The 26,928-nt window shown below is 40.8% G+C and overlaps 18 protein-coding genes across 18 annotated transcripts; 9 read left to right on the top strand and 9 right to left on the bottom strand.

Annotated features, from left to right (window-relative positions):
* Positions 1-102: 102 nt before the first annotated feature.
* JH06_4735 (hypothetical protein) lies at positions 103-631 on the bottom strand (the record flags this gene model as incomplete). Its single annotated transcript, XM_014670654.1, has 3 exons — positions 103-351; positions 391-560; positions 583-631. 3 exons carry the CDS (start codon positions 629-631, stop codon positions 103-105), a joined length of 468 nt encoding a protein of 155 aa, XP_014526140.1.
* Positions 632-1,630: 999 nt separating this feature from the next.
* JH06_4734 (hypothetical protein) lies at positions 1,631-3,020 on the top strand (the record flags this gene model as incomplete). The annotated part of the gene is made up of 8 exons (XM_014670653.1): positions 1,631-1,758; positions 1,789-1,925; positions 1,954-2,068; positions 2,099-2,232; positions 2,261-2,535; positions 2,567-2,662; positions 2,693-2,863; positions 2,895-3,020. 8 exons carry the CDS (start codon positions 1,631-1,633, stop codon positions 3,018-3,020), a joined length of 1,182 nt encoding a protein of 393 aa, XP_014526139.1.
* Positions 3,021-3,132: 112 nt separating this feature from the next.
* Positions 3,133-5,113, top strand: JH06_4733 (hypothetical protein; the record flags this gene model as incomplete). The annotated part of the gene is made up of 9 exons (XM_014670652.1): positions 3,133-3,209; positions 3,243-3,402; positions 3,435-3,929; positions 3,966-4,109; positions 4,140-4,259; positions 4,289-4,495; positions 4,553-4,728; positions 4,760-4,868; positions 4,898-5,113. 9 exons carry the CDS (start codon positions 3,133-3,135, stop codon positions 5,111-5,113), a joined length of 1,704 nt encoding a protein of 567 aa, XP_014526138.1.
* Positions 5,114-5,291: 178 nt separating this feature from the next.
* Positions 5,292-6,421, top strand: JH06_4732 (malate cytoplasmic; the record flags this gene model as incomplete). Its single annotated transcript, XM_014670651.1, has 5 exons — positions 5,292-5,360; positions 5,392-5,421; positions 5,453-5,549; positions 5,580-6,338; positions 6,369-6,421. 5 exons carry the CDS (start codon positions 5,292-5,294, stop codon positions 6,419-6,421), a joined length of 1,008 nt encoding a protein of 335 aa, XP_014526137.1.
* A 47-nt stretch (positions 6,422-6,468) lies between these two features.
* On the bottom strand, positions 6,469-8,340 carry JH06_5317 (hypothetical protein; the record flags this gene model as incomplete). The annotated part of the gene is made up of 3 exons (XM_014670656.1): positions 6,469-6,751; positions 6,782-8,262; positions 8,293-8,340. 3 exons carry the CDS (start codon positions 8,338-8,340, stop codon positions 6,469-6,471), a joined length of 1,812 nt encoding a protein of 603 aa, XP_014526142.1.
* Positions 8,341-8,710: 370 nt separating this feature from the next.
* On the top strand, positions 8,711-10,872 carry JH06_5316 (urocanate hydratase; the record flags this gene model as incomplete). The annotated part of the gene is made up of 5 exons (XM_014670655.1): positions 8,711-8,766; positions 8,802-8,978; positions 9,012-9,473; positions 9,504-10,163; positions 10,194-10,872. The coding sequence occupies 5 exons, from the start codon at positions 8,711-8,713 to the stop codon at positions 10,870-10,872; spliced, it is 2,034 nt and encodes a 677-aa protein (XP_014526141.1).
* An 85-nt stretch (positions 10,873-10,957) lies between these two features.
* On the bottom strand, positions 10,958-11,285 carry JH06_3654 (hypothetical protein; the record flags this gene model as incomplete). Its single annotated transcript, XM_014670650.1, has 3 exons — positions 10,958-11,036; positions 11,069-11,146; positions 11,179-11,285. The coding sequence occupies 3 exons, from the start codon at positions 11,283-11,285 to the stop codon at positions 10,958-10,960; spliced, it is 264 nt and encodes an 87-aa protein (XP_014526136.1).
* A 99-nt stretch (positions 11,286-11,384) lies between these two features.
* On the bottom strand, positions 11,385-14,162 carry JH06_3653 (pseudouridine-metabolizing bifunctional protein; the record flags this gene model as incomplete). The annotated part of the gene is made up of 15 exons (XM_014670649.1): positions 11,385-11,581; positions 11,610-11,724; positions 11,756-11,853; positions 11,884-12,127; positions 12,157-12,562; positions 12,591-12,702; positions 12,728-12,768; positions 12,799-13,058; positions 13,088-13,174; positions 13,211-13,298; positions 13,327-13,451; positions 13,482-13,701; positions 13,731-13,804; positions 13,839-13,939; positions 13,970-14,162. The coding sequence occupies 15 exons, from the start codon at positions 14,160-14,162 to the stop codon at positions 11,385-11,387; spliced, it is 2,361 nt and encodes a 786-aa protein (XP_014526135.1).
* A 338-nt stretch (positions 14,163-14,500) lies between these two features.
* On the top strand, positions 14,501-16,753 carry JH06_3652 (SRPK protein kinase; the record flags this gene model as incomplete). Its single annotated transcript, XM_014670648.1, is given in 10 exon segments — positions 14,501-14,546; positions 14,577-14,680; positions 14,714-15,100; positions 15,130-15,400; positions 15,416-15,637; positions 15,668-15,877; positions 15,908-16,084; positions 16,115-16,231; positions 16,271-16,581; positions 16,613-16,753. The coding sequence occupies 10 exon segments, from the start codon at positions 14,501-14,503 to the stop codon at positions 16,751-16,753; spliced, it is 1,986 nt and encodes a 661-aa protein (XP_014526134.1).
* Positions 16,754-16,840: 87 nt separating this feature from the next.
* Positions 16,841-18,052, bottom strand: JH06_3651 (hypothetical protein; the record flags this gene model as incomplete). Its single annotated transcript, XM_014670647.1, has 1 exon — positions 16,841-18,052. The coding sequence occupies one exon, from the start codon at positions 18,050-18,052 to the stop codon at positions 16,841-16,843; it is 1,212 nt and encodes a 403-aa protein (XP_014526133.1).
* A 148-nt stretch (positions 18,053-18,200) lies between these two features.
* On the bottom strand, positions 18,201-18,821 carry JH06_3650 (hypothetical protein; the record flags this gene model as incomplete). The annotated part of the gene is made up of 5 exons (XM_014670646.1): positions 18,201-18,353; positions 18,385-18,499; positions 18,530-18,638; positions 18,674-18,738; positions 18,793-18,821. 5 exons carry the CDS (start codon positions 18,819-18,821, stop codon positions 18,201-18,203), a joined length of 471 nt encoding a protein of 156 aa, XP_014526132.1.
* A 2-nt stretch (positions 18,822-18,823) lies between these two features.
* JH06_3649 (mitogen-activated protein kinase) lies at positions 18,824-19,263 on the bottom strand (the record flags this gene model as incomplete). The annotated part of the gene is made up of 4 exons (XM_014670645.1): positions 18,824-18,856; positions 18,881-18,973; positions 19,004-19,109; positions 19,142-19,263. 4 exons carry the CDS (start codon positions 19,261-19,263, stop codon positions 18,824-18,826), a joined length of 354 nt encoding a protein of 117 aa, XP_014526131.1.
* Positions 19,264-20,024: 761 nt separating this feature from the next.
* JH06_3648 (50S ribosomal protein L24) lies at positions 20,025-20,436 on the top strand (the record flags this gene model as incomplete). Its single annotated transcript, XM_014670644.1, has 3 exons — positions 20,025-20,137; positions 20,170-20,236; positions 20,269-20,436. The coding sequence occupies 3 exons, from the start codon at positions 20,025-20,027 to the stop codon at positions 20,434-20,436; spliced, it is 348 nt and encodes a 115-aa protein (XP_014526130.1).
* A 386-nt stretch (positions 20,437-20,822) lies between these two features.
* Positions 20,823-22,081, bottom strand: JH06_3647 (hypothetical protein; the record flags this gene model as incomplete). Its single annotated transcript, XM_014670643.1, has 3 exons — positions 20,823-21,217; positions 21,247-21,534; positions 21,565-22,081. The coding sequence occupies 3 exons, from the start codon at positions 22,079-22,081 to the stop codon at positions 20,823-20,825; spliced, it is 1,200 nt and encodes a 399-aa protein (XP_014526129.1).
* A 262-nt stretch (positions 22,082-22,343) lies between these two features.
* On the top strand, positions 22,344-23,950 carry JH06_3646 (nuclear receptor corepressor 1-like protein; the record flags this gene model as incomplete). Its single annotated transcript, XM_014670642.1, is given in 8 exon segments — positions 22,344-22,384; positions 22,419-22,443; positions 22,476-22,541; positions 22,571-23,036; positions 23,068-23,141; positions 23,172-23,307; positions 23,337-23,473; positions 23,489-23,950. 8 exon segments carry the CDS (start codon positions 22,344-22,346, stop codon positions 23,948-23,950), a joined length of 1,407 nt encoding a protein of 468 aa, XP_014526128.1.
* Positions 23,951-24,230: 280 nt separating this feature from the next.
* JH06_3645 (amidohydrolase) lies at positions 24,231-25,225 on the bottom strand (the record flags this gene model as incomplete). Its single annotated transcript, XM_014670641.1, has 6 exons — positions 24,231-24,361; positions 24,392-24,548; positions 24,579-24,806; positions 24,836-24,883; positions 24,913-25,140; positions 25,172-25,225. The coding sequence occupies 6 exons, from the start codon at positions 25,223-25,225 to the stop codon at positions 24,231-24,233; spliced, it is 846 nt and encodes a 281-aa protein (XP_014526127.1).
* Positions 25,226-25,370: 145 nt separating this feature from the next.
* JH06_3644 (hypothetical protein) lies at positions 25,371-26,300 on the top strand (the record flags this gene model as incomplete). Its single annotated transcript, XM_014670640.1, has 7 exons — positions 25,371-25,418; positions 25,447-25,497; positions 25,528-25,615; positions 25,646-25,815; positions 25,845-25,991; positions 26,021-26,100; positions 26,132-26,300. 7 exons carry the CDS (start codon positions 25,371-25,373, stop codon positions 26,298-26,300), a joined length of 753 nt encoding a protein of 250 aa, XP_014526126.1.
* A 176-nt stretch (positions 26,301-26,476) lies between these two features.
* Positions 26,477-26,928, top strand: JH06_3643 (ribosomal protein S2; the record flags this gene model as incomplete). The annotated part of the gene is given in 3 exon segments (XM_014670639.1): positions 26,477-26,496; positions 26,528-26,613; positions 26,625-26,928. Coding segments are annotated over 3 exon segments (410 nt in total), but the record flags the coding sequence as incomplete, so codon positions are not given.

Here is a 26,928-nt window from a genome sequence, read left to right as displayed (position 1 = left end):
TGGGAGGAAGTGACTCTGCCAACTACAGTTATGCTTGTGTTGGTGTGGAGAGAGTCTTGTGTTGATTCATTTGGACTGTTTGTTAGGAAACAGAGTATTCCATCACACCAACAAGATACTCGTTGGATTTATTCTGTTTGCAGTGCCCTTTGCCTTCTTTACATCCACCATTCTTACAGTGTCCTTTGCCCTCACCACACTGGCACTCTCCATTCTTACAATGACCTTTCCCTTCTCCACATCCACATTCTCCATTCTTACAGTGTCCTTTGCCTTCACCACACTGGCACTCTCCATTCTTGCAGTGATCCTTACCACATTCACATTCTCCATTCTTACAGTGTCCTTTACCTTCTCCACATCCACATGCTCCCTTACAATGATCCTTACCGCACTGACACTCTCCATTCTTGCAGTGATCCTTACCACATTCACATTCTCCATTCTTGCAGTGTCCTTTACCTTCACCACATCCACATTCTCCATTTTTGCAATGTTCCTTTCCACACTGACACTCTCCGTTCTTGCAGTGGCCCTTGCCTTCTCCACATTGACACTCTCTACTCTTCATATTCATTTGACCCTTTCTCTTCTTTACAACATAGGTACCATAGGCAGTTATAACAGCCATACGAATAGGAGAACTAAACCTCAACAACAACAAATTCTCTTACATTACCTTATTTGCAGCATATGCAACTGTCAAAAGACTTGCCTGGGAATCATACAACCATTAATTGGTTACATTTGGATTATTTGCAATGATATGGGAGAATCGTGCAGTGAATTCATATTTATTCATAAGAGCTACTATGGTATCAGGGGAAAGTAAACCCGCTTTAAAAAGTCCATAAAACCCTGCCCAACAAGCCAACTCTCTAGAAATGAATCAGATGCAACAATCAATACAATCCAAAATAGGCTACAATAACCCTTGTCCCACCTAACTGATTAAACTTGTGGCCCAAACCAATGAGGGAATCTTTCTTTCCTTCTAAAACCTCCTTCCGTTTCTCTTTCCGTGCCTCCTTCTCTTGCGCAGTCAATGAGGAAACTAAAATCGAAGAACCTTACTATCAGTACAATTTCGAGAAAACACAGAATTTAAAACAACTCGAGTAGAAAAGGTCATTGAACGAGCGGTCGTACTCAATCTTCCTGCTGCTTGTCTCATCCGCAACAGTGTACTTGATGAAAGGATGTTCCTCGGGAAAGCCTCTCTAAGAAGAAACGATTTCGAGGATAATTGAAGAAGTGACATTGTTATATGAGACAATTCTGCCCTCCCGCTAATAATCCATAAATTCCGTGAGAATCACGAGAATTGGATCTGGTATTCCAAAAATACTGTTATTGCAGTATTCTCACTAATACATCAGAATATTAGTTCTCCAATAGTTCAATGGATCGAAAGGAACGGGGGGTACTGAGAAAACGACTATTGGAGGCAAAGCAAAATGGTGATTTGGATGTCCTGAATAAGGAGTTTCAGCGATTGCTCCATGGTCAACAAATCGAATGGTAAGAATATCTTGAGGCAATAAAAGAAAGGGACTTGGTCACCTTGATTCTCTCTTCTGTTGCGGATATTCCGAACTCCCGAAGGATCTTTTATGAATGGGCAAATCAAATGAAACAGATATCTTCTGTTCCTGAGAATGCTTGTTCCTGTGTTCTTTCGATATGCGCCAGTTACGGGAATAAACAAGAAGCTATGGAATGGGTTCATAGATTGCAACACGAAGGTATTCCGCTAAGGTAGTTCCTTTTTTTCCTTATCACTTCAAGAAACCGACATGTTGTACCACTACTACAGCTAGCACAGAAGACGAATGATTCTGAACTCATTGATGTGGTCAATCAATTAGTTTCTTCGAGTCCACTAGATCTCAATCAAAAGGCTCGAAAGGAATCGATTCTATACTGTAGATGTAGGATCAGAGTAAGAACTAGATGGAGGTAAGGGAGACGAACAGGGTGTAATAAATACTCTCCGTGACTTAATGAAGACAGATCACGTCGTACTGGACTCCAGTGTGATTTCTTCACTCCAGCAGTTTTGTGTTTTGTATGCTAGGATGCTTACTCTGATTAGTAGAAATACATCATGGGAACTGAATGAAATGAGAATTAGTCGGAATCATTGCTCCTGTTGTCATCATCTGCTTACGAAGCAAGTACTGACGGAACAGGAACGTCAAAAACTGTGCAAAAGTATCGAGGGAATGGTTGGTAGGAGAAGAAGAACGATCTGAATTAGACACTTCCTATCGTCGTGTTCAGCAGTTTCTCAAGTTCCAAGAGGATCTTAAATCTATTGAGCCATTCGATGTGGTTGTGGATGGAGCAAATATTGGATTCATGAATGCCAATGTCCGACTGAAGACTGGGTTTCCTGTCACTTTGAGTACTAAAAATATCCAGTTGATTACGGATGCATTGAGGGAACGAGAGATGAAACCGCTTGTTGTGTTACATCACTATCATCTCCATCACTTACAGAAACAGAAGGATCCAGGTTTACGGATACTCGAAGTAATGGATTATTATCGATTTCACTGAATAGAACTTACAGAAAGAGAAGCAGTTGTATCTGGTTCGAGAAGGGAGTAATGATGATTGGTATTGGCTGTATGCGGCCTTGATGAGTCCTACACGAATGGTTGATCTAAATACGATCGTTAAATTGTAGTTTGTCACAAATGACCAAATGCGAGATCATTTATTCAATGCAGAAGAAGATGAAAATCTCTTCCGCATTTTCCGAGATGAAAGGCAGATTAAGTACAAGATCCCACCTGTAGCCAATGCAGCTTCGGAGATTTCGTTCCGCTTTCCTCTGAGGTATTCGACATGTATCCAAGTCAAGTTTCTCTTGTTTTCATGATCACTAGGAAACTACGAATGGTTTCCACCTTCCTTTTGGAAAGATGGAAAAGGCTTCTTTCAAACTCCAGAAGTGGTATTGTTTACGAAACCGTTCAGTCTCAATTGCTCAAATTATGCGAAAGATTCACTGATCCTTTAGTTAGTATGTTTGTTGGAACATAGATTGCTGCGTAATATATTGATATTTAGCAGATATTCTTAGTGAGGGGTTTTACTTCTTATTAGACTAAAGAACGTGGATAAATGAGTGCAGCTGGTGCAAATGCTGCTGTAAGTGGAAACACGGAAAAGGCAGGTGCTAGAACATTGTCTACTACTTTGTATCTATTGCTTTTGAGGAGTTAGTTGTGTAGAGCGTCTGAAGAACTGATCTTGAGACAGATAAAAAGTATTCGAGACTCTATTAATTCTGATAAAAGTCATTATAAAGTTGATACAAGTCCTGCCTACCAACTCCTTCCATCTCTATTCCAGCAACTTCAAAAGAATCGAACTCCTAAAATTGTTTCTGAAGTATTTATTATGGAATGAATAGTAATTACTAGTTACTTGATCTTTTTGTACTCATTGGTTCCTCCTACAATCAGGATTTGGACAAGTTATGTCATCTAGGAATCTTGGACATTCTGAAAGTATATATCTCACAGGATCGGAAAGAGATTACAGTAAATTCAGTTCGGTTGCTTTGCTGTATTGTCCAGCAATATGCATCTCCAACAAAGCAATTTGGAAGAGGAGAACAGTTCGAACGATCTATTCACCAAACTCTAATGAGTCCTGAGATTATCGGACCTCTTTTTGCATTAGCAACAAATGAATATTCTTCAGTATGGCTCCTTGAAGCGGTATTCACATGTCTCTCCCAATATACTGGTGATTTGGAGATTAGTTCCAGTGATTGTCTCAAGGTGCTTCTTGCAGCCAATAGCTATCTAAATTCAACTGTACATTCGTTATTACGATTTCATGCACAGAATGATCGCAATCTGATTGTTGCCATTTGCAAGACAATTAGTGTTCATTTCTGTTTTTCTAATAGAGTTATTGTGAGTTTGTCTTATTGGATTGATGTCAAGTATCTCATCTCTTCTTGCATTCTTCCCACTGTCATCTTCCTACTAGGCAATCCATCACTTTCTGTCATATCAGCGGCTCTTCATGTAGTTGGTTGTGTTGTTGCTTTAGACCGAAATGAAAATGAGAATTTCGATTACACAGATGTACTTTCAAATCTCTTCATTCATGTCTAGTACGTTCTGGACTGTTTTGTATTACGTTATTTGAGTCGAATGCTCCAGCTGGATAATAGTGAGATCGAGAAAGAAACATGTTGGATTGTGAGTAATATTATCGCAGGTACTGTGGAACAAGTAATTGAAATGTCATGAATCGATTGTAGATTCAAGCAGTGATTGATAGTAATTGCATCCAGAGAATTATTGCTTTAATCCATTCATCCAAAGCTGATGAAGTCAAAAGTGAAGCATATTGGGTCTTTATGAATGGATCTACATGTGGCAATGACCAGCAAGTCGATTTCTTTGTGAAACAGGGAGTTATTCCGATTCTTTTTTCGATGATTCAATATGATCTCCAGAATGCTGACGTATACGACGCATTGGAATCCATCATTGTCATATAGGGGTGATAAATTGATCTATAGCGTGTGGGAGACCACAAAGGTGAACTAACTGGAGAATTGAATCCTTACATTGCTCAGATGGATATTGCATTTTTACATGAATCAAGTGAAACAATGCAGTCTCAGGTTAAAAAGCGTGCTTGTGCGTTTTATAATGAGTATTTCCGGCAATGCAAAATTTGTAATTCCTATTACTAGTATGAATTGTGTATGAAATCTTAATAATAGCTGTAAGGACAGTCGAATAAGGCATTGCAGTGAATGTAACTGTTTCGTTTGCTCTAACTGCAATTGCTCCGTATTTCATTTAGATTATCAATTAGCTCATTGGGATGATGTAGAATTGTCTAGATGTATTAAGTGTAGGATGAGTCAACAAAAACTGAAAAGAAGAAGAAAGGAAAAAAGAAAAAGAAGGGAAACAAGTCTCACACAACTGAGAAAGAGAAGATTGACCCTGTCCATCTGGAACGCTTCAAGAAGATCCTTAGTGTGTATTATAAGAATTATGACATGTTGGAAGTTTCAAGGTTGTTAAAAGCATATGATTCTTTGTTACTCACAGCTGTCCCCCACATGTAAAACACTATTAGTTGTTTATTTCCAATGATTAAATCCATTCTATCATCTTTATCCGTGATTCAGATCAACAGAATCCAATGACAGGTGTGAAATCACTTGACGTTTTTCATTCTTGAATATCAAGAGTCAGCTGTTGTTATGCATATTCCAGTTTTATCTTTGTTGTTAGTGGAATACTATGTCTGCAATTCGTGTTCTTGTGTCTGGTGCTGCCGGTAACATTGGTTATGCTATTCTTCCTATGATCGTACATACTGTCTATTTCTCTGATTTCCTAGTGCAATGGAAATGTTTTCGGAATGAATCAGGTGCGTAATCCTCTTATTTTCTCATTTTCAGCCGATCGATCTTGTTCTTCTGGATATCCAGAGTTGCATGGGAAAGCTTAATGGAGTCGAGATGGAGATCAACGACTGTGCTTATCCTCTTGTAAAGAGTATGATTGTTCTGGAACAATGAGGATTAGGTATCACGAAGAGCTGTGTTCCTATGGAAGCCTTCAAGGGAGTTCAGTATGCCTTCCTAATTGGTGGATTCCCTCGTCTTGCTGGAATGCTACGAAAGGACCTGATTGAAAAGAATACTACCATCTTCAGTGAAACTGGAAAGGCTATTGATGCAGTCGCTGATAAGAACATTAAGGTTCTTGTCGTGGCGAATCCTGCCAATACAAACGCCTTTATCTGTATGGAGCACGCTCCTTCCATTCCTCGTGAGAACTTCTCTGCTATGACTCGTCTGGATGCCAATCGTGCGAGATCTCTTCTTCGCGAGACTGCAGTTAAGAAGTTGGGAAAAGATATACCAATGGAAGCTGTAAAGAATGTGATTATTTGGGGCAACCATAGCGACACTCAGTTCCCTGATGTCAATTTCGCTACTGTGGATGGCAAGTCAGCTCGTGAGGTTGTGGGAGATAACGAGTATTTGGATGGTGAATTTATGAAGACCGTACAGTTGAGAGGTAAGGCGGTGATTGCTGCTCGTGGTCTGTCAAGTGCTTGTTCTGCTGCTAAGGCTGCTTGTGATCATATGCATGATTGGGTAATGGGTACAAAGGAGGGTGAGTACAGTGTGATGTCTGTGTGTTCGGATGGTAAACATTATGATGTTCCTGAAGGACTTATCTTCTCTTTCCCTGTAACAGTGAAGGATGGAAAATGGTCGATTGTTGAGGGCTTGGAACTAGATGAGCGTAGCAAGGGCTTCTTCGTAAAGACGATTGGTAGGGATAAGTAATGGGTTTTATGCTTAGCTGAGCTGGAGGAGGAAAAGAAGGCTGCCAAGGACTTCCTTTCTCGTCAATAACTTCTCTAAATGATATTGTTTGATAAACAAACCAATAAACTAAAGGACTAATCCCACTCATTCACACTCATGAGCTTCTCCACCTTCTTCTTTCCTTTCAAAAACTCTCCTTGTATTGCTTTCTTCTTTCCCCTCTTCTCTTCCCGAGCTTGCTTGATCTCCTTCTCCTTCTTTATCAAATCAAACACTTTCTGTTTCTTCTCTGAAGTATGACCGAAATCCAGCTTTGCACTGCCTTCTCCTACTGCTCCTTCCATCTCCAACATATGTCGCTTGGACTTCGCTAGTGCCTTCTTTCCAATCTTCTTAGGTTTTTCTCGTAATCCAAAACTATTCATTATTTCCTCCTTTCATCCCTACCTGCGAGCTACATGTCCAAAGTGTAATGATCGTACATTGAAAGCTGTCTTCAACTCCTTGCTGTAGGTAGTATAAGCACGACAATAACTAGTGAACCCAATCACAGCCAGATCCTTCAAACCCTCATTTTCTTCTACTGTCTTCAGAATAGCTGCTTGGATTTCACTAGCAGCATGATTTCGTTGGGCATACACAAGACGATGCCCAGGTCCACTCTCACGCACACAGTTGTCAAACCAGACATCAAAGTTGAACTGTTTCAGAGAGAGTCCTTTTGACTCCAGTGTATAGAGCATGCCTGTTTCCGTAGGTTGCAGGAATAACACTGACTGACCACTCTTTCCAGCACGTGCAGTACGACCTTCTCGATGAATATACTCTGAAATCTCTGTTGGAGGATCATACTGTACAACCCAGTCAACAGTCGGAATGTCCAGACCTCGGGCTGCGACATCTGTACAAATCATAGTCGCATAGTTCGCCTTGCAGAAATCACGCAGATTCTTGAGTCGTTGATGCTGAGGCATGTTCCCATGGAGACTCACTAACGTCCCCTTGTAGGTGGTAGTATCGATTCCATCACCTGGCCAGATCATCTCTCGTAAGAGCTCATCATGGAAGGATACACTATCACAAGTATTGACAAAGATCAGAATTCGACAGCGATTGCTATTCACACTTCGTAGCTCCTTACGAAGGAAGGCACAGAGAGCAGGAAGACGCAGATTGCTCTCGACTTGAATGTAATACTGACGAAGCTGTTTGGGCACTTGATACGAGGTGAGAGCTTCATTGTCTCCAGAGGACTCACCCAGTAATGTAGCATCTTCACTAGGATCGGATTCCTTCCGCAACTTATCAATATCGAGGAAGGAAGGAGATTTCAGAGATAATGTTGCGAGTTGCTGGATCTCTTGACTGAGTGTGGCCGAGAGGAGAATGGTCTGAACACGCTCTGTAGTCTGTTGCTGGAGCAGATTGAAGAGGTCTCGCAACTGCTGCTCAAACCCCATATCCAACAAGCGATCAGCTTCATCCAGCACCAACAGCTTCACACACTTGAGTGATAATGAGGTGGTGTGGAGTACATGGTCTAATAGACGGCCTGGTGTGGAGATAATGATATTGGCTCCTTTACGCAAACGACTCTTCTCTGCCTTCCGCTTCTGACCACCACAGATCACTGTAGGAACGATCCAGAAGAAGGGAAGAAGGAGTTTCTTAATGGTCTCTTCGATTTGGACACATAGTTCTCGTGTAGGGACAAGGATAACACAGTACACACCAGAAGTGCGATCAATCTTCGTAGGGAGACTCTGAAGGATCTGGACGATCGGAATGAGATAGGCCAGAGTCTTTCCAGAACCTGTTTCCGATTTAATCATCACATCACCTCCCTTCAAGATTTCGGGAATTGCATAGGATTGAGCGATCGTTGGTTGAGAAAAGCCAAATACATTCGGACTCTTCAAAACTTCAATCTACAACTCATCAACGAAATCCGAACCTACCAACTTATCACTAATCTTCATATCTGCAAAGGATGCAGCAGAGAACATGTTCTTATTTGTGAGTAATTGAAGAGGATTCGTCAACCCTGTATTAGGTTTCTTCTTTGTCATTGGAGCTTTCACTGGATGTTTGCGTGTACCTATTGTATCAATCGTTTCAACGAGACAAATCTACCAAAACCTCCTTCTACAGCGATTGTCTTTGCAGGTGATTCTTCTGTCTCCACAACAGGCCGCTTCTCTCCCTTTGTTCGTTTCTTATTAAACAACAAACTCAGCTTTGGCTTTCCTTGTGAATCGCTCATTTTAGACGATTTGATTCTAAATCAATGAAACGCCCACNACGTATTTTTGTCCCTAAAAGTGGAAATCGTGGTATTGTTCAGAGTTTACCTTATTCTTCCGTTATCCAAGTGTTATGTCTGTTGATTTGAGTATTCTTGCAAGAGGTATTCCTCTGGATCCCCTTCCCGAGTTGTACATGGTTTGTTGTTGACTTTCATATCTAGGAAGCCTTTAAATCCCAATGTTCCTCATGCTCCTAAGAGACCTGTTGTACTGAATAAGGAAGAGTTTGTGAAAGCCGTGAAAAACGCTCTTCGTTATTTCCCCGAGAAGTACCACGCCATTCTGGGACCTGAGTTTGCTGAAGAGCTGAAGACATATGGTCACATTTACATGTACCGGTATATGGTTTTGGGAAGTGTTTGAGAAACTAGTTTCTATCCTACTGAATACGAGATGAAGGCATACCCGTTGAGCATGTATCCCGCCAAGTGCCAGCAGGCTGCTTGTATCCAGTTGATGATCATGAACAATCTTGATGCTCGTGTGGCTCAATTCCCTCAGGAGATGGTCACCTATGGAGGAAATGGTTCCGTGTTCTCCAACTGGGCTCAGTATCACTTGATCATGTACTATTTGAGTCGTATGACAGAGGAGCAGACTCTGTCGATGTACTCAGGTCATCCTATGGGTCTTTTCCCTTCATTCCCTGATGCTCCTCGTATGGTGATTACCAACGGTATGGTGATTCCCAACTACAGTTCTCAGGCTGATTATGAGCGCATGTATGCTCAGGGAGTGACGATCTATGGTCAGATGACAGCTGGATCGTACTGCTACATTGGTCCTCAGGGTATTGTGCATGGAACTACGATCACAGTGATGAATGCTGGAAGGTGAGTATGAATGTATGTGATGATGAGTAGAAAGTATTTGAATCTCAATGATTTGAAGGGCAAGGTGTTTGTGACATCAGGTTTGGGAGGTATGTCAGGAGCTCAAGGAAAGGCTTCATTGATTGCTGGAGCTATTGGTGTGATTGCTGAAATCGATCCTGCTGCTCTGGAGAAGCGTTACAAGCAGGGCTGGATTAGCGAGAAGATCTCAGATTTGGATCAGTGTATCGCTCGTATCAAGTTGGCTCGTGCTGAGAAGAAGCCTCTGGCTATTGGTTATCTGGGTAATGTGGTGGATCTGTGGGAGCGTTTGGCTGAGGAGGATGAGTTGCTTGTGGAGTTGGGTTCGGATCAGACTTCTCTTCACAATCCTTGGATGGGAGGTTACTATCCTGTTCAGCTTAGCTTTGAGGAGGCGCGTACGATGATGCATGATGATCCTAAGCATTTCAAGGAATTGGTTCAGGAATCTCTGCGTCGTCAGGTAGCTGCTATCAACAAGCTGACAAAGCGTGGCATGCATTTCTGGGACTATGGTAACAGTTTCTTGTTAGAGGCTTCTCGTGCTGGTGCTGATGTGTTGGCAAAGGAGGGAGATAAGTGTTATGGAGTCGGAGGTTTCAAGTATCCTTCGTATGTGCAGGATATTATGGGAGATATCTTCTCACTGGGATTCGGACCCTTCCGATGGTAGATATGAGAGAAGGAAGTGATGCATAGGGTGTGTACTTCGGGACTGGAGAGTGATTTGCAGAAGACTGATGAGATTGCTGCAAAGATCTTCCGTGAGTATATTGCTCAGCAACCTGCTGCTCCTATTGCCTCTCAGTTGCAGGATAATCTGCATTGGATTGAGCAGGCTGGAGCTAACAAGCTGGTAGTGGGTTCTCAGGCTCGTATTCTGTATGCTGATTGTTATGCTCGTACCACTATTGCTCGTGCCTTCAACAAGGCTGTGGCTCGTGGTGAGTTGACTGCTCCTGTGGTTATCTCTCGTGATCACCATGATGTGTCAGGTACGGATTCTCCTTTCCGTGAGACCAGCAACATTCAGGATGGTTCTGCATTCTGTGCCGATATGGCTGTGCAGAACTGTATTGGAGATGCTCTTCGTGGTGCCACCTGGGTGGCTTTGCATAATGGAGGAGGTGTTGGCTGGGGTGAAGTCATCAATGGAGGTTTTGGTATGGTGTTGGATGGTCGCAAGTCAACAGAGATCCGTCTGGAGCGTATGTTGTTCTGGGATGTGAACAATGGTGTGGCTCGTCGTGCTTGGTCTGGTAACAGCAATGCTCGTTTGGCTGTCGATAATGCTCGTAATGACGAACCTCGTTATCAATGGACAGATGCTCACTGGGCAAATGCAGAAGTGTTGGATACGATTGAGAAGATGTATTGAATTGCTGTCAAGTAACAGTATTTCACGTTATTTACCCGATTTGTTGGAACCAAACAGACTACAAACTAAACTAGAGAGAAGAGAATTAGTAATATCGACGATTTGCCGTCGCTTCAATTGCCATGTTTCGGCATTCCTCACTGCAAAAACGCTGATCACAGAACCTAGGCACATGAACAATCCGGACGAGACATACATAAAGATGTTACTATGCTCCCCAATGATATGCCTGCACATTGCACAAACGGTACCATAATTGTCCACATTATATACACTACAAAATAAGACACTCTGTTCGCTCAGTACACGTGCTGATTATTAAACTGCTCCTCAACACTCCGAAGTTTGTCAGGCACTGTTGTAGTAGGCATTTCTCCACTTGAGAAGCTCGAGGACTTAGACACCGATAGCATTATGAAAAAGTACTGGTCCCTCACAGGATGCAAAGACCCAATAATATAAACTGACCCAATTATGTCATCCTCTCAACTTCACTTCAACAAACAGAATGACTAAAAGATATCAAAAGAATTAATTCCCGTCATATATTTCATAATCTGGTTGGCAAAAATGGAATTGTGAAGAGTCTTTCCGAAGAGTGAATTGGTTTGGTTCACCTGAACCTGAGTAATGAGTCCCAAACTCATGGACAAGTCAAGCGGGTATTGGTTCATGATCCCCCAAAGAAAACCAGATTCGAAAGCGACATCTATATCACAGCCAACATCGATCTCTACCAGCAAATGGACCATGATTTGGCGGCGAAATGAGCAAACTCATGGATGTCGATCCAGATCCACTATTGATAACACATTCGCCAAATGGAGGTAATGTAAGAAGCAAGTGTTGAGACTAGGATACAAAATCAGAAAATAGAAGATACGTTTGTTGTAGAGTTAGTCTTCATTTCCTTCAAGACAGTCATACAAGGAGAATAAACAATATCAAGAATAGATTGAGGTGTCACAAAGGAGGAATGCTCTTCAAGTCATTACCATACTCTGTTCAAACTTAGTTTGTTCCAAGCTGCCATGGAATCACGATTAGTCAAAGCATAATCCAATTGAAAAAGAGTCTCTGGACTCTGGACAACCCACTGAGCATGAGATAGAATATGTGTATTCAAAATCCGATCAGTTTCATTATGATCAGCCATCTCAAAGAAGAGAGGAATCCCGCGATTGTCACAGACTTTACAAACATACTTGAGAATTGACTCATTCATTCCAGCATCTGTAACAATGAGAGAAGATTTCTAGAAAGAAGAAATGAAGTCATTCATACCTCAATCATTGCCTTGTGTTTTAGAACGAATTCATTACCTGCTTGTCGAATCATTTCATCACTCACAGATCGAGATATTACGTGACCCTCGACATCATAGAGAATGCTTCCTTGAGGAGTAATTCGATTGTTAACAATCGTAGTTCCATAGTCAGTGTCACCCATTTCACGAACTAAACTCGCCAATTTCTTACCATGTTCATCATTACTGCGAATCGAAACATGAAGAGGGGGTGATTCTCTTGTAAGGGATGTGTAAATTGTGTAGAGTAAATGGCTACGCATTCCTGCTGATAACCAACTCTCATCAAGATGTCGTTGGTCCTTCGACATGATAGCATTATGAGTTAAATAAGTGGATGTGATAAATGTAGCAGAGCCAGCTTTAGGTCGAGGAAGTGGAGAACTATGTGAGAGAAAAGGAGTGCTAGTACCCTTTAATGATGGGCTTTGGTGAGTATGATAATGATGGAAGTGGAATTGGTTTTTCAAATGTATTTGATACAGATGGATGACCAACAGCAGAAGAAAGAATCGTCTGAATAGCTACAGTATCAGGAAATGATAAAACCAAGACTATTTTCAACAGTACTTCGCATTAAATCGTCTCCTCTATGAATTATAGATGAAGAAAGCCTTAACTTAGTTTCATCTCGGAATACGTCCTGCATCATATCCAGTAGAACACATTCAACTCCTTGTTCCATATCCTTATGTCCAATTGCGAAGATTGAATAGGTTGGAGAACTCGTCAAACGACCCTTCTTCTGAGGAGGACTCATTCCTCCTCGATGATGCTTCCTACTTATGAAGACAGCCAGACGAGCAGCAAGAGATGCATTTCGATTGGCTTCCTCGTAGAAAGCCTGGAAAGCAGGAATCGATTTCTCTCGGAAGAGGAACTGGGTGAAAAATGAATTGAAATGAGTACTTTTTGAGATAACTGAGTTAGACTGAATTCAGGGACCCGTTTGGAGACCAGATGTTGATGAATTGAAACAAGTTCATTCTGAATGTCCTGTTGTGAAAAGAGAGAATGCGGTTGGTTGAATACGATGGAGGGTTGTCGTTGATCCAAGAATCGAGATACAGTCTCTAAGAGTGTTTCTTCGGAAGTCACATTCTCTGGAGAAACAACCGATCTATGTGAAATACAAAGAGAAGAGATACGAAGCACAACCAAGAGTGGAGGGAATAGTTGGTGAATTGAATGTTATCACATGAATATTCTTCTTAGCAGCAAAGTCGATCGATTTTTGAATGTTCTGGTAAGGATGGAATCCAAGAGGCAGTAACTAGTCATCATCAATCACAAATGCTCTTACAATTGTTTCAGTATTTTCAAGAGATACTAAATCCTGGTATGGCGTAGTCTTCTCCTTAAAATCACAAGGAAATCCTTCAATCTCTCCAGAAAGGATTATTGGAATTCCATAGAGAGAACTAATATGTCTAGAGTTAAATAAATAGATAGAATAGAACACTGCTGCTGAAGGAGCAATAAATGCTGTCGTCTTTTGTGTTGTATAATGGGACAAGTTGCTTCTACAATGAAGGAATAACAGTAAAAGTACCGATGACAACAGAATTGGTGTTTTCGATCAGAACACAATAGTTTCATCTCATCATTGTTTAAACCAATAATCACCTATGAACTGATTCGAATAAAAGAGGTATGCTACTTCTCCATCAATCATTCCAAGAGAGACAGGGATTGCACCATTCTTACGTACTGTATTCTCAATATATCGAAGGGCTTTCAGACTTGAGGATGGTTTGGAGACTATTGGTTACAAAGGAACGAAAAACCGACATTTGGTTAGAAAACTCGTTTCAATAAGCACAAATGGAGATCCCTTATTCTCAATATTCCCTAGGTGTTCTCCAATGCGAAATGGGGATGACAACGTAGAAACACATCGCCGCTGTATTGAAATGGATCTTTGAAGTCCAATACATCCACTGATGTGAGATAAGCAAAGATTCCTTCCAAGTCGATTCAACATCTGGAAAAGAATAAACGGGAATGGATATGTGGTGTGAGAAATGATGGAAATCTGTAAGAATGATAGAAGCTTTCAGTAACGTAGACACCCTAACAAAAGCTTGCAAAAACAGCACAGTATCCTGGTTCCTTCATTTCAAATCGGTAGGTTCAATATATCTTTTAGCACTTGATTGAAGAAATAATGACGAATTCCCGTGACTCATCACTAAGGAACACAGACTTTCATTGATAAAAAACACAGGTACTACAATTTGTTATCTGTAATTCTTCTCCCCATCACTTCAATACATGCCGCCGAGTATGAATACTACATTAGTAGCAAATGTATCCGTACTCATGAATCATGAAGAGAATCAGAAGAAGCAAAAGATATCCACACTTGGTGAGAATGAGGTGGGGTTCTGATTCCTAGTATTGAAGCCTACATCTGCTGTAGAGGCTATCACTGAGAGCTATTCTGATGATGATGAAGAAGACCTTAAGGATTATCGCGTTGGTGGTTATCATCCTGTGGAAGTATCCATGTATGGATGTTTTAATTGTGAATAGGTTGGAGAAGTGTTTGCCAAGAGATATAAGGTTCTTTGTAAGCTAGGTTGGGGTCAGTACTCGACAGTATGGCTTGCAAATGATCTGTTCTCGCAATCTCTGTATGCAATTAAGATCCAACGCAGTTCACCGGACTATATGGAGGCAGCTGAATATGAATTGCGTATCTTTACCCGCTTGCGTAGTTATTCTAAAAGGGTGAAAGCAGCCAATCCAGATGCTGTTATCAATGTAGTCGAACTCCATGACCACTTTTATCATACGGGTCCAAATGGTGTCCATATGTGCTTTGTTTATGAGCGTCTCGGAGGTAGTCTTTTAGACCTCATCAAGCATTACCGGTTCAAAGGAATTCCAACTGACCTTGTACGTCCTCTTGTAGTTGCCGTAGGTGTAATTATTGTTTCTAATTGTAGATGTTGTCAGGTTTGGCATTTCTCCATTCCTGTAGAATCATTCACACAGATTTAAAGCCTGAAAATGTACTGTTAGTTGCTCCATTACCTCCTCCTCCGCCAAATCGACGGACAATGTATGATGTGATTCAAGAGCACATCAAAGAGGATTTAACGGTGATTCGTTTGAAGAAAGAACTCAAAGAAGTTAAAGACGATGTTAAACTCCGTTATTTGAATAATCAATTGCGCATTGCTGAAGAACGTGTCAAGCATGGTAAGAATGAACGGAGTGAATAAGAAATAGAATTTACAGTGAATCGACTTCCCACTCTTTGGGGATTCATTGACTTTAACTATACGGCGAAATCAACAAGTAAGCAGCCTATAACCACTTTTACTCCTGTTTTGACGCCAGCAAAATGGAAGTATCCAGAAGACTGTTTCTATATCAAGATGTTTGTTCTCTGTCCTCGCATTCATCTTGAACATGCTTTTGGAGAACGTCATGGATTTGGTGATAAGAAGTGTAATGAAGTCATTTCTGAGTGATAGCTAGATCCTAATTATAGTGAATGGACTTTTTCATTTGGCGAAGATACAAGCTGTTCACAGACACTATTTCAGATTCGGGGCCATGGAGTGGATAGTCATTCACGTCTTCATGATCTTCGTCATATTTTGATGAACGACTTTTCAAACGATGATAAGAAGGATCATGTTCTTTGGAGTCTTCGTTTTGATGGGCGAAGTATTCGTACTGTGTTCTGTAAGACTAATATCGACCAATTATTTGTAGCTATTTTGGAATCAATAATTCCAGGATTTTGTATAATTCATCTTCCTAATCCTAAATATGCTCTCTCTGCGTATGAACATACACTGATTGTGAACGCAGGGAAAGAGTTTCTTCCTCCTGAAACCACCATCTTTCATGATCTGGATGGTGTATTAGTTGCATTATTTGTACCAAAAGGTGAGAATACTCCAGGTATTTGACTCATAGTTCGTGAGGGATTATCCTTACGACCGTTAGCAGAACGTCTCTCGATGTGGCCATCAGATTCCATCATGAATAAGAAACTTTCTAAGAATCGAACCATTCCTGCGTACTTCCATCCGAGTATGACTTTGAAGGATGATTAATGCAAAGGTGACGTAGTTAGTTGTAAGATTGTTGATCTGGGGAATGCTTGTTTTGATGGGGAACAGTATACAGAGGATATTCAGACTCGTCAGTATCGTTGTCCCGAGACACTTCTTCATCTGCCTTATTCGTTCCCAGCGGATATTTGGTCAGCGGCATGTGTGATCTACGAACTGTTAACAGGAGCCTATCTGTTCCAGCCAGAAGGCGAAACTGAATCAGGACGTGATCTAGATCAATTGTCTCGTTTTGAGGAGATTGCAGGGCGAATTCCAAAGGACTATGCTGAGCAGAGTCCACGACGGCGTGAATTCTTTAAGAGTGATGTAAGAATGACTAGAAGGAGTGAGACATTAGAGAACATTAAAATTACAACGAGGATTGAAACCTCATACACTCTCAAAACGACTGATAAAGAGAGGAATTAGTCAAAAAGAGAGTGAATTAGTTGAAGATCTCTTATTGAAGATGTTGAGAATTCGACCTGGTAATGGTTAACATGTTGTATGATTTCTAGACGAGAGAATCAAAGCAGAAGAATGTCTGAAACATCCTTGGTTTACTGCATCTTTATACCATGTTTGTTCAACAAACAATCAAAGCAACCATCTGTTTTCGTTCTAAGGTCTTATTGACAAAGGCATTGATAAATTCTGTAACATTCTCCGTTGTTAAATCATTCTTCTCAGGGACGTAATAGCCTCCATTATCAGGGATATCCACAATACAAATCATAGGACATGTATCTGCCTGAATCATTCCACGAATCTGATTCGACACATCACCTTCTTCCTTAGCATAGAAGAAGGACAATACATTTCGGTACTGCTCAGCAATAGGCAACAACGCAGCAATCGCACTCTCCTTCTTCTCTCCAGAACAACAATCCTTATCCATAAAGGCCACAAAGCATGGTCTAGCATTGATATCATCAGGTTCCTGATTCAAATCCTTCAGAGCAGCAGGCATCCAAGGATATCCTTCAGCTCCTTGTGATTCCACAGCAGAACGACCATCAGCAGTAATAACGTTTCCTTCAGCATCAAAGAGAACGAAGTAGGGAATGCCTTCGACACCTAATTGCTCCTTCAGTTTATTCAACACAGGACACTGGAAGCCAATTGTACACCAAGGCATGGGTCCATAATACTCAGCATACTCAGAAGCATCATTATCCATAGAACAGAAAACGACTTCAAATGGTTTGCCCTCAGCCTGAAGCTTATTATAAGCTTCAATCAGCTTAGGAGTGAACTTCTTGCAAGGGGCACACCAATGAGCAGAGAAATACATACCATAGACCTTGTTCTCTACAGCAGCAGCACCAAGAGCAACATCCTTCTTTGTAATATAGGGAGCAATACGTTCCAAAGGAGTTGGCTCTTTCCAAGGGAATCCAGCAGGATTCTCTTCGACATCTGACTTAGCTTGAGGATTGATCACACCATCAGGAGAAAGCATAACGAGACGAGGAATACCCGAAACACCAAATAGATTATTGAGATTCTCCTTCACTTCATTGTTGTCAAAACGAACGGCAAGCCATGGCATAGATCCATAGTACTCTTCGAATCCCTTCATATCGTTATCCTTACTACAGAATACAATCTCAAAGGGGACATTCTGCTTCTTGAGATCAAGATAGACTTTTCTTAACTTGGGAGTAAACTGACGGCAAGGAGCACACCAATGAGCAGAGAAATACACACCCACATACTTTCCGTCAAGAGAAGAAACAGAAACTTCACCATCCTTAGACACCAAAGTCTCACCAAAAAGAGAAGAATAATCAGACATTATATCACTAGTAAAATAGAATAAAAGTGAGGATTCAATAGATTTGCTATGTCAAAAGGAACCAAAGGAATTCAATCTGATTGGACAAACCAATATCTGTGCTATCATACCAGTTATCACTTTGAATCTCCTATGTAGAGGCGTTATTTCAAGCAGCTTGCAAGTTTTCCAAACAAACAGAGTATTCCCAAACAGAAACAGTTCCATCGAAGGATGCTACAAGAAGGGTATTCCGATCTGGATGTTGCCGAATGCTGCTAATAGGTTTTTCGTGATACTCCAGTGTATGATGAACTTTTGTCTACGTGTCAATCAATGATGGCATCGCGAACACTAATCAAGTCATATATGTAAACAGTTCCATTTTCACTCCCAGTAATAACATATTCATCTGTATTATTCAAAATGCTTTCAATCTTCAGTTCTTCACAGACGTGACCTCGATATCTACACATTTATTTGTATAACCAATTTTACTCATTTAGTAATAGCCCTGAAGCTCTTTCAAAACAAATGACTGCACTTGATGTCGTACTTGCTACAATACATTGATTGTCTTTGGAGAGAGAAACAGAACAAACTGGAACTACAAATAAGCAAAATATATCTGAACCATACTACCAATCTTCTCCTCGTAGAGCTTTCCAGCTCGAATATCATATGTTCGAATGGATCCATCGACAGATCTATGTAATCAATGATGCAGAAAGTTACCCTGTAACAATAGAAACATCATCTACGCATAACGATGTGATACTATCAGTGGCATCGCTAAGTGTTTGCACGCATTGCGAATTGTGGGACCTAGATATTAACAATCAGAATCACTCCGTTCCTTGTGTCCCAAAGTTTCACCGTTGTATCATAACTACCAGAAGCAAAAACAGAACTGTCTTTATTATATGATAGAGTGTTAACACGCTATGTTCGAAGCATTCATCCAACCCATACTTGAGAATGACCATAAAACCTTCTCAGAACTCTCGAACTTGTGATATCCCACAAGAAGACATCCCGTTCTTCTCCACAAGAAACGAATGTTTGGTTATCAGTTGATCTTGTTAATAATAACTCATTTCATAAAGATACATTGATAGGTCATTAACAGCATTGTTATGAGGACCCTTATAACGCTTGATTAGAAATCCATCCTTCATATCATCTCGTAATGGATTCCAAAGACATAGAGAACGATCCTGACCACATGACATACAATAACTACCGTCATCTAACCTATCACTGTTCAAACCTATCCTTACTTGTGAATCGAACAGAAGTGACTCTTCCTCGATGTCCTTTTAAGACTCGCACAAGTTTTGTGATATTTGATGATGGCTGTTCCATGAAGTGACGAACTAAAAAGAGAGAGCAAATGAATTTCAACAAACAAAATAGATTAAAAGGGAATCCTAAACAGAATTAACACAATCAGCAAAAGGGCTTGAAGATGTCACGTACGGCCTCGCCGTCGCCGGACACCTCTATCTATCACCATTCTGCACTATCCAGACGAGCTTGTACTCTCCTCCTCCTCACTGCTGGAAAGAGTAGTAGACAAAATCTCAGCAAGGTTCAAAATGACTGCAGAGGAAGAAGATGCCATTACTGTCATGACAGCAGCTTGCATTCGTTGGATCTATCCAGTAACACAGTTCAGCTAGGACCACCTCTGCCTTGTTCATTTTAGAAAAAGCAAAAGCATTACACATCTTCTTGTTGAGATACTCCACCTGATTCATTCGGAAGGATGGCTTCCGCTTCATTTGAGGTGTAACATCAAATGCACGAAGCGTATTTCTAAAAAAATCACTCCCTGACGAAAAAGGCAAACATGCATCGTTTCGACAATCTCACCGATTGGGAGAAAGACCTCATCGTTCTCATTGCATTACGAGTCGACATGAGTAGTGAAATGTAGTTTCTGACGAGGAAGGAAATCGGTTCTTTTTCTGTCATTGTTGGAGAATCATTAATGAACGGAGTAATTGAATCTGTAGCAAGAGCAACGTTGAAGCGAGCTCGACGTGGTCTCTTTGGAACAACGGGGAAGCTCTTCGGCAATAATGTGAGTCACTCCGAGAGGAAGTACTTGATTTTGGTTTGATTTAACTAATCAGGACGAGAAGAACGTGGAATCCGAATGTACTGCATATGCATCTTTATAGTGAGACTCTTGATGAGAAGGTACTTTGTATGAATCAAAAATGATTGTTGAGATCTTCCTGAGGGTTACATCAAATACTCTTCGTTGTATTGACAAAGCGGGTGGTCTAGACAATTATGTGCTGTACACTAAGGACAAAGATTTAAATAGCGATGTTGCTTTAAAACTGCGGGAAAGGATTCTTGAGAAGCAGAAGGAAGTCATGAAAGAGTTGAGTTAGTGGGTTTGTCGTTTGGTTTGTTTCTTGAGTGAGATTATGTTCATATGCAATGAGAGAGACCTAAGGAAGGTTTGTTGGTGTATTGAATACAATATATAAAACTTACCACAACAAATGTATAAGCTCTGTTAGCTCAGTCGGTAGAGCATCGTGCTTATGTCGCGATGGTCGAGGGTTCGATCCCCTCACGGAGCATCTCTTTTCGTGTTTTAAAGAAACAATCTATGTTATTGTGGAACGATGTAAGTCGTCCTTTAGTTGCTTCCATCTACGCATCATCCTTTTCTACATCTCAAACTGAGCCTCAGAGTAGTAGTTTATACCAAGCAACCGATTATCAAACATCCGTGACCATAGAGAGTCATATGCAAGTTTTGCCTATTTTATCATCCAGGAATCTTCCTTACTTCTCGTGGAGTAGCATATTGAACGTACACAAACCCCTGATAGTCGGATCCCAAGGGAGGAATGATGATATCCTTCACTTCTCCATACTTGACCAATTCTTCCTTTACTTCCTCCTTAAGGTCATCAAGACCATCTTCAGCCTCTAAATCCAATGGAGTTACTATATTTCGCAGTTCCAGATACGAAGTGAGTGACTTCTCATCCACTCCTGCACAAATATCAATTACTTCCTGAGGAACGTTGTCAAGTTCCTGCAAAATCAATTTGTAGTCCAATCCAACAATCTCATACATCTCTGGCCAGGTAACTTCTGGACAGATCTCCTGCCATGTTCTGTGTTCCGTTACAGGACCCCCATAATCAACAGGACGATCTAGAGTTAACAAAATCGATTTGATTCACTTATTTTGAGTCGTTGACCGTGAAAGTAAATGCCATCGAGATTCAGAGCATTAGTCGCTTCGTCCTCATGCCGTAGACTAACAAAACAAAACTTTGGCAGTACTCGACAAGCTATTACTGGTTTTCCTGGCCACCGATTGAGATTCGCAGCCAGCATAGCCTTGTTTAAAAACTCAATCACATCTTCTGGATGACTTCCTTCTATAATATTTCCAACGTATAAGTCCTTTCCATAGGCACATTTCGGTTCAATCAAGTCAAAATCTGGAATAATACTGCTCTTGGATGCTACACATGAAACACACGAGATAGAAATACATTGAACAGTCTTTTCAACATTCTTGATGATATCACCCAGTGTGTTTTTGGGTGCCTCTCGTGAATGAGAGGCCGAATGAGATTTCGATCTGGAGCGATGACGAGAGCGAGAGTGAGAGTCATAACGAGAAGACGAACGAGAACGGTGGTGACGTTGACGAGAGTGATGACCATGGCTATGATGATACCCACCTTCTCGATGCGACCTTGATCTGCTGTGACTTTTTATTGATGTTGAAACAATAGATAAGGCTTTGTTCTTCTTCTCATCTTCTGTCTTTGCCACTTCTTTTGTTTCCGTTTGATTATCTTCTTTGCCATCTTTTGGGTTTGATATATCAGTTGCTACACGAGAAGACTGATTCTCCATAAGTAACTCATTTCTTTTCACAGATTCCTCTTCTATGCTTGTTTTAGGTTTAATATCTCTCTCCACAACAATTCGATCCTCCATGATGAGAGGATTGTGATCCTTCATTTCCCTGGACATTTGAATTTTGATTAGCTCTCGTTTCATTTCTAATAACTTCTTATTCTTCAGCCATACTACAGAAATAGGCCAATTTTTTGTCAAACAATCGATCTCATTAGTAATTACACATTGAATCCTGATTTCATCGCCCTTCTCTTCCAAGAGAAATTGGATGAACGAGCAGTAAATTATTTTGACAAAAGAATTGATCTTTGTAGAAACAGTGATCCCGGCCACCCCGGAGATGGAAAGAGAAATATTTGGGGAAGGGTAATTTTGCAACGATAGATTCAATCATTTCTAGGGTATGATGAAGCGTTTGTCGATGAAAGCCGGCATTGACCCACGGTAGGATGAATCGAATCATTGATGTAATAAGTAGGCTAATTGGTCGTTTGATTGAACCTGTTGATTTTGTAAACTTTATGTTGATGATTAGATCCATGTTCCCTCAAAATCTGTCCTACAAAACCACATCAACGAAATCGACAATATGATAGAAAAAGTAGGAATAATAGATGCTGTTAACTGAAGATGGAGAATGAGCTTTCGCGTTGCGAATTATCTCGTAAGGATGCTTTTGTACAATCTGCTCCTGAAACCTACTCCATGATTCCAGAATCCAAAGATTTCGAGAGTGAACGAATTCGTATATGGGAAGAGAACCGACGTCGTCATGTTGAGTCCGAACATCGAATCCTTTATCCGCAATCAGAATCTCTGTTCCCCTTTTCTATTCTATTCACTTATAGCACGCAAGAAATCAATTTAGAACGAATTATCCACCGAAATCAAGTCTCTTTTACGAGGAACCGTCCATTCTTCGTTCCAGTTGTAGCAGAGCAAAAACAGTTGCGTTATCAGTACTACATGAAACTATATCGCAAATATAAAAAGCTTCAGGATCGTTGGGATGCAACTCATCGGGATGAAGAAGAAGGTAACATGCCAGGTCGCTGGAAAGATGACGGAGATTCAAAGCGAGAAAAGCGTACATTCCGTTGGATGTTTTCCCGTTTCTTCATTTGTAGCAACACGTTCTATGGCTCGCATTACTCGAAGCCAAACTTCTAATATGGTGGAATGTGAGTCGATCACTTCGAGAGTTGGTTTGAATAGAGGTTGTGATGCGTAGGATCCAGAATACTTCTTGACTCGCCAAGCAGATGTGTCTAATCGTTATCAAGAACCTTCGCGATATAAATATATTAACCATAATGCCAAATTGACAATGGATGGAAAACCAATGATTTGTCAGGATATTCCAAGGAGTATTCATTTGATGGAACTTCTCAACTAGATCTTCCTTGTCCTTCTCATTGTAACTGTCCTTATCAAGTAAATGAAGTTGGTAAAATATGTCGACCGTGGACAGATATGGAAAAGTTTATCTTCTTAAATGGATTCTTTAACCGCCCAAAAGTGTCATTTCCCGCGGTTTTTGATTTGTAGGATTTCCGTTATATTGCAAGTACGTTGACAAATCGTTCAGTCCAGGATGTGGTTGACTTCTATTATTTGTACAAACGGGGAATGTACACGAAGTTGCTACTTCGCGTTCAATTATCAATGTGGAAGAGCATGAATTACGATGCACGACCTCTTATTCTAGCAGCAGCTTACGGAATTGGTTTGCCAATTCCCGAAGAAGTTTTGGGTCCTAATTATGCAAGCTACAATATTGCTGATTATATCCATGATGACCATGTTTCAGTGCTGAATAGCAATTCGGGGTTGAAGCCAGATGATGAAATTCTCTTGCATCATCCCTCTTATCAGTACAATTTAGAGGATAATGAGCATATTACTCCTACAATCCTGCAAGAACGTCGAATGGCTCGTGAAAAGCGAATTGAACAACTATTAGTGAATATGGGACTAGATGTACCTCATGACCTGTCTGTTGACTTGTAGTTGAAGCATTGTATTCCTACAGAAGAGAAAGTGATTGACTCCCCCAAACTAGAGCATAGCATTTCCAATGCTCTAAAAGAGAAATTGCCAAAGCCGATTACGGAAAGTAGTGATGAAGACTCTCTTTCTAAAAGACCTCGAATGTGTGCAAAGTGATCTCTATTGACTGTGTAGAGAATCGATCCGAACTCGGAGGAAGTCGCATGTGGGGCAAGGAAGAGAGGATGATTGATGTAAGAGAAGGTAGCTATCTGTAATCGTGTGTTTGTTAGAAAAGGAATTAGACAACAAGACGATAGAACCGAGTGGCATTACCTCCCATCACTTTTGCTTGGTCTTCGACTGAGAACCGCTCAATGTAGTGTTTCACAATATCGACAACTTGACAGTATTCTCCACATAACGTCAACACTACTTCTCATATTCATTATCATCCCTTACTGGGCCAATCTGAACCCACCATCACACGATCCACTCCAAATGCATCAAAAATGATATCCAGATACTGAGTAAAATCCTCTTCCTTCCAATTCTTCCAATCTGCCTCTGTTACCATGCCAGAGACTTTGATATAGACATTCGGAAATCCAGCCAAATCCTACTGTTGAAGATAACTATATCCAAATACCCGAATACCCTTCTCCCAATCTCCTACAAGATGATCCTTAATAAAGGGTTTCGCAATGTGATCAATAACAAATGGCTGATCAGGGAACATCTCTACAAATTTCCTTGCTGTTGCAAGATGCTTCGGATAGATTAGAATGTCATAGGTCAGATTGTACTTCTTCAGAAGACGAATTCCCTGAAGGAAGTTATCACGCAAAAGAAACTCGTCATCAGGTTCGTCTTGGACCTAGGTCCTTATCCATTCCAAGAGAATACAATATGACGGAGTCCAACAAGCTTCTTATTCTTAGAAATAGATGCAAGCTACGATAAAACTATCCGTTTTTCGTTACCTTTTCGTCGATATCATCCGCACGTAAATCAACCCATCCCACAACTCCCTTAACAATGTTGGGATATGTTTCAGCAAGATCTAAAAGAAACTGGGTCTCTTCATCGCATTGTCGTGCTTGAACAGCTACAGTACCATCCATTCCATATTTATGCAGGTATGGCTCGAGGTCAGGTGGTAAGAAGTTTCTTCTCAATGACTTCATATCCTCATTCAGCCAAGCGAAAGCCTAGTACATAATACTATAACAAATAAGATACAATTGGATCGTAGATCCAGAAATGTTGATGGGAATCAATCTGAGGTGTAGACATGATTTATTGTGTTGTGTACTAGTATTCACCGATATCCGTAGTTGATGTGGAACTTCAAGACCAATTGTTCTACTCTTGTATTCTTGATAATTACAGATGGAAATCATTCCCGCGATTCTTCCTTGTCAGACAAATCCATATAGGAATGGATGAATACGCCAGTATATCGGAGGTGGCAAAGGAGATCAGGGCTGTACGTGAATCCCATGTGTTATATGTAGATCTGTCTCTCTTTCCCAACTATTGAAAATTCGAATAGGAATCATATTCCTGTTATGAATTTGGTGTCGTATGATCATTAGGATTCGTGGACTCGTGATTTGAATCAACAGATTCTGTACATACAACGGTTACATTCTATAGAGGTTCAGCAACACAAAAAAGATATATGTAGTTGGATTCTTGATGAACGATGTCTAGGTTCTTCCAAGCTGACTCTCCAGCCACTAGAAGAATTAAAAAATGAACTACGAGAGGTTCTAATCGATAACTATCTTAAGAAACGGAAGGAGTTGTATAGTTATGAAGAAGCACTCCTATCATTGATTGGTTCCAATTCGAGGTTCACAGAGCAGGAAGAGAAAATCCAAGTATAGTTCTTAGTTTTCTATGATGATAGAAAGCCCTCAAAACAAAAGATCAGTTGTTCACTCAACTTCAGTCAGTTCGATATGAATATGAACAAATTGAGGAGAAGTGTTTCGTTTTACTTGATCACAACCTGGGTCTAAAATCATCTGCAGATAGCATGGTTCATCGTCTTCACGTAAAACCATGTGAATCTGTTAAGCATAGACCGAAGATCAAACAATTCAACAGAAAAAACAAGATGGAAACGTAGAAATGCTCGAAGAGAAGAGGGTCGAGCTGGAGAAGTAGGATCGTATATTAGCAGTAATGACATAGAATCAAAAGGAAATATGAGCGACAGAGGATCGAAAATGCTCTGTTACGGAATATTTACTCTTCCCTTGTTCTTGGCAGTAAACTAGATTGGGCTAGAAATCCACGTATTCGAGAATTGATGCTTTGCTGTGAAGAGGAACCTGGAGTCCCTGAGAAAGATATCTCATAGTTGTTTTGTTCTTTTTGTGAGATTCTGTTTGTTTATCATTAATACAGAAGAAGTAAGTTGAATTGTATTCTATTTCGACGATTGTCATGAATCGCCACCACGAAGATTAATGCAATCGTATGGATAGTTCTGTCCTTTAGGCAGTAATTCCTTTGTTGTGACGAATAACTATTACAATGGCCTTTAACAAGCCCACGTATGTGTTATGATGTGAATTTGAGGAATAGTGAAGACGATGTTCGCAAGATGCTCGTTGCCCGTATTCACTACGGAACTAAGAACCTCAACTACATGATGAAGGACTACGTGTTCCGTCGCACTAAGGAGGGAGTCCATATCATCAACCTCTCCAAGACTTGGGACCTCAGGATGTCATCGTGATTGGTGCTCGTGAGAACTCTCAGCGTGCTGTTCTGAAGTTCTGCAAGTACACTGGTTGCCAGACCATCTCCGGCCGTTATACTGCTGGAACCTTCACCAACCAGATCACTAAGCAGTTCCGTGAGCCTCGTCTCTTGATTGTCACTGATCCCAGCTTCGATCGTCAGGCTATCCGTGAGGCTGCTTGCGTCAACATCCCTACCATTGCTTTCTGTGATACTGATTCTCCTCTGGAGTACGTGGATTG

This window comes from Blastocystis sp. subtype 4, assembly GCF_000743755.1.
Source record: "Blastocystis sp. subtype 4 strain WR1 chromosome Unknown seqid_0246, whole genome shotgun sequence".
Lineage (NCBI taxonomy): Eukaryota > Bigyra > Opalinata > Blastocystidae > Blastocystis > Blastocystis sp. subtype 4.
The sequence above is the reverse complement of the archived record's forward strand: the minus strand, read 5'-3'. Positions and strand labels throughout refer to the sequence as shown.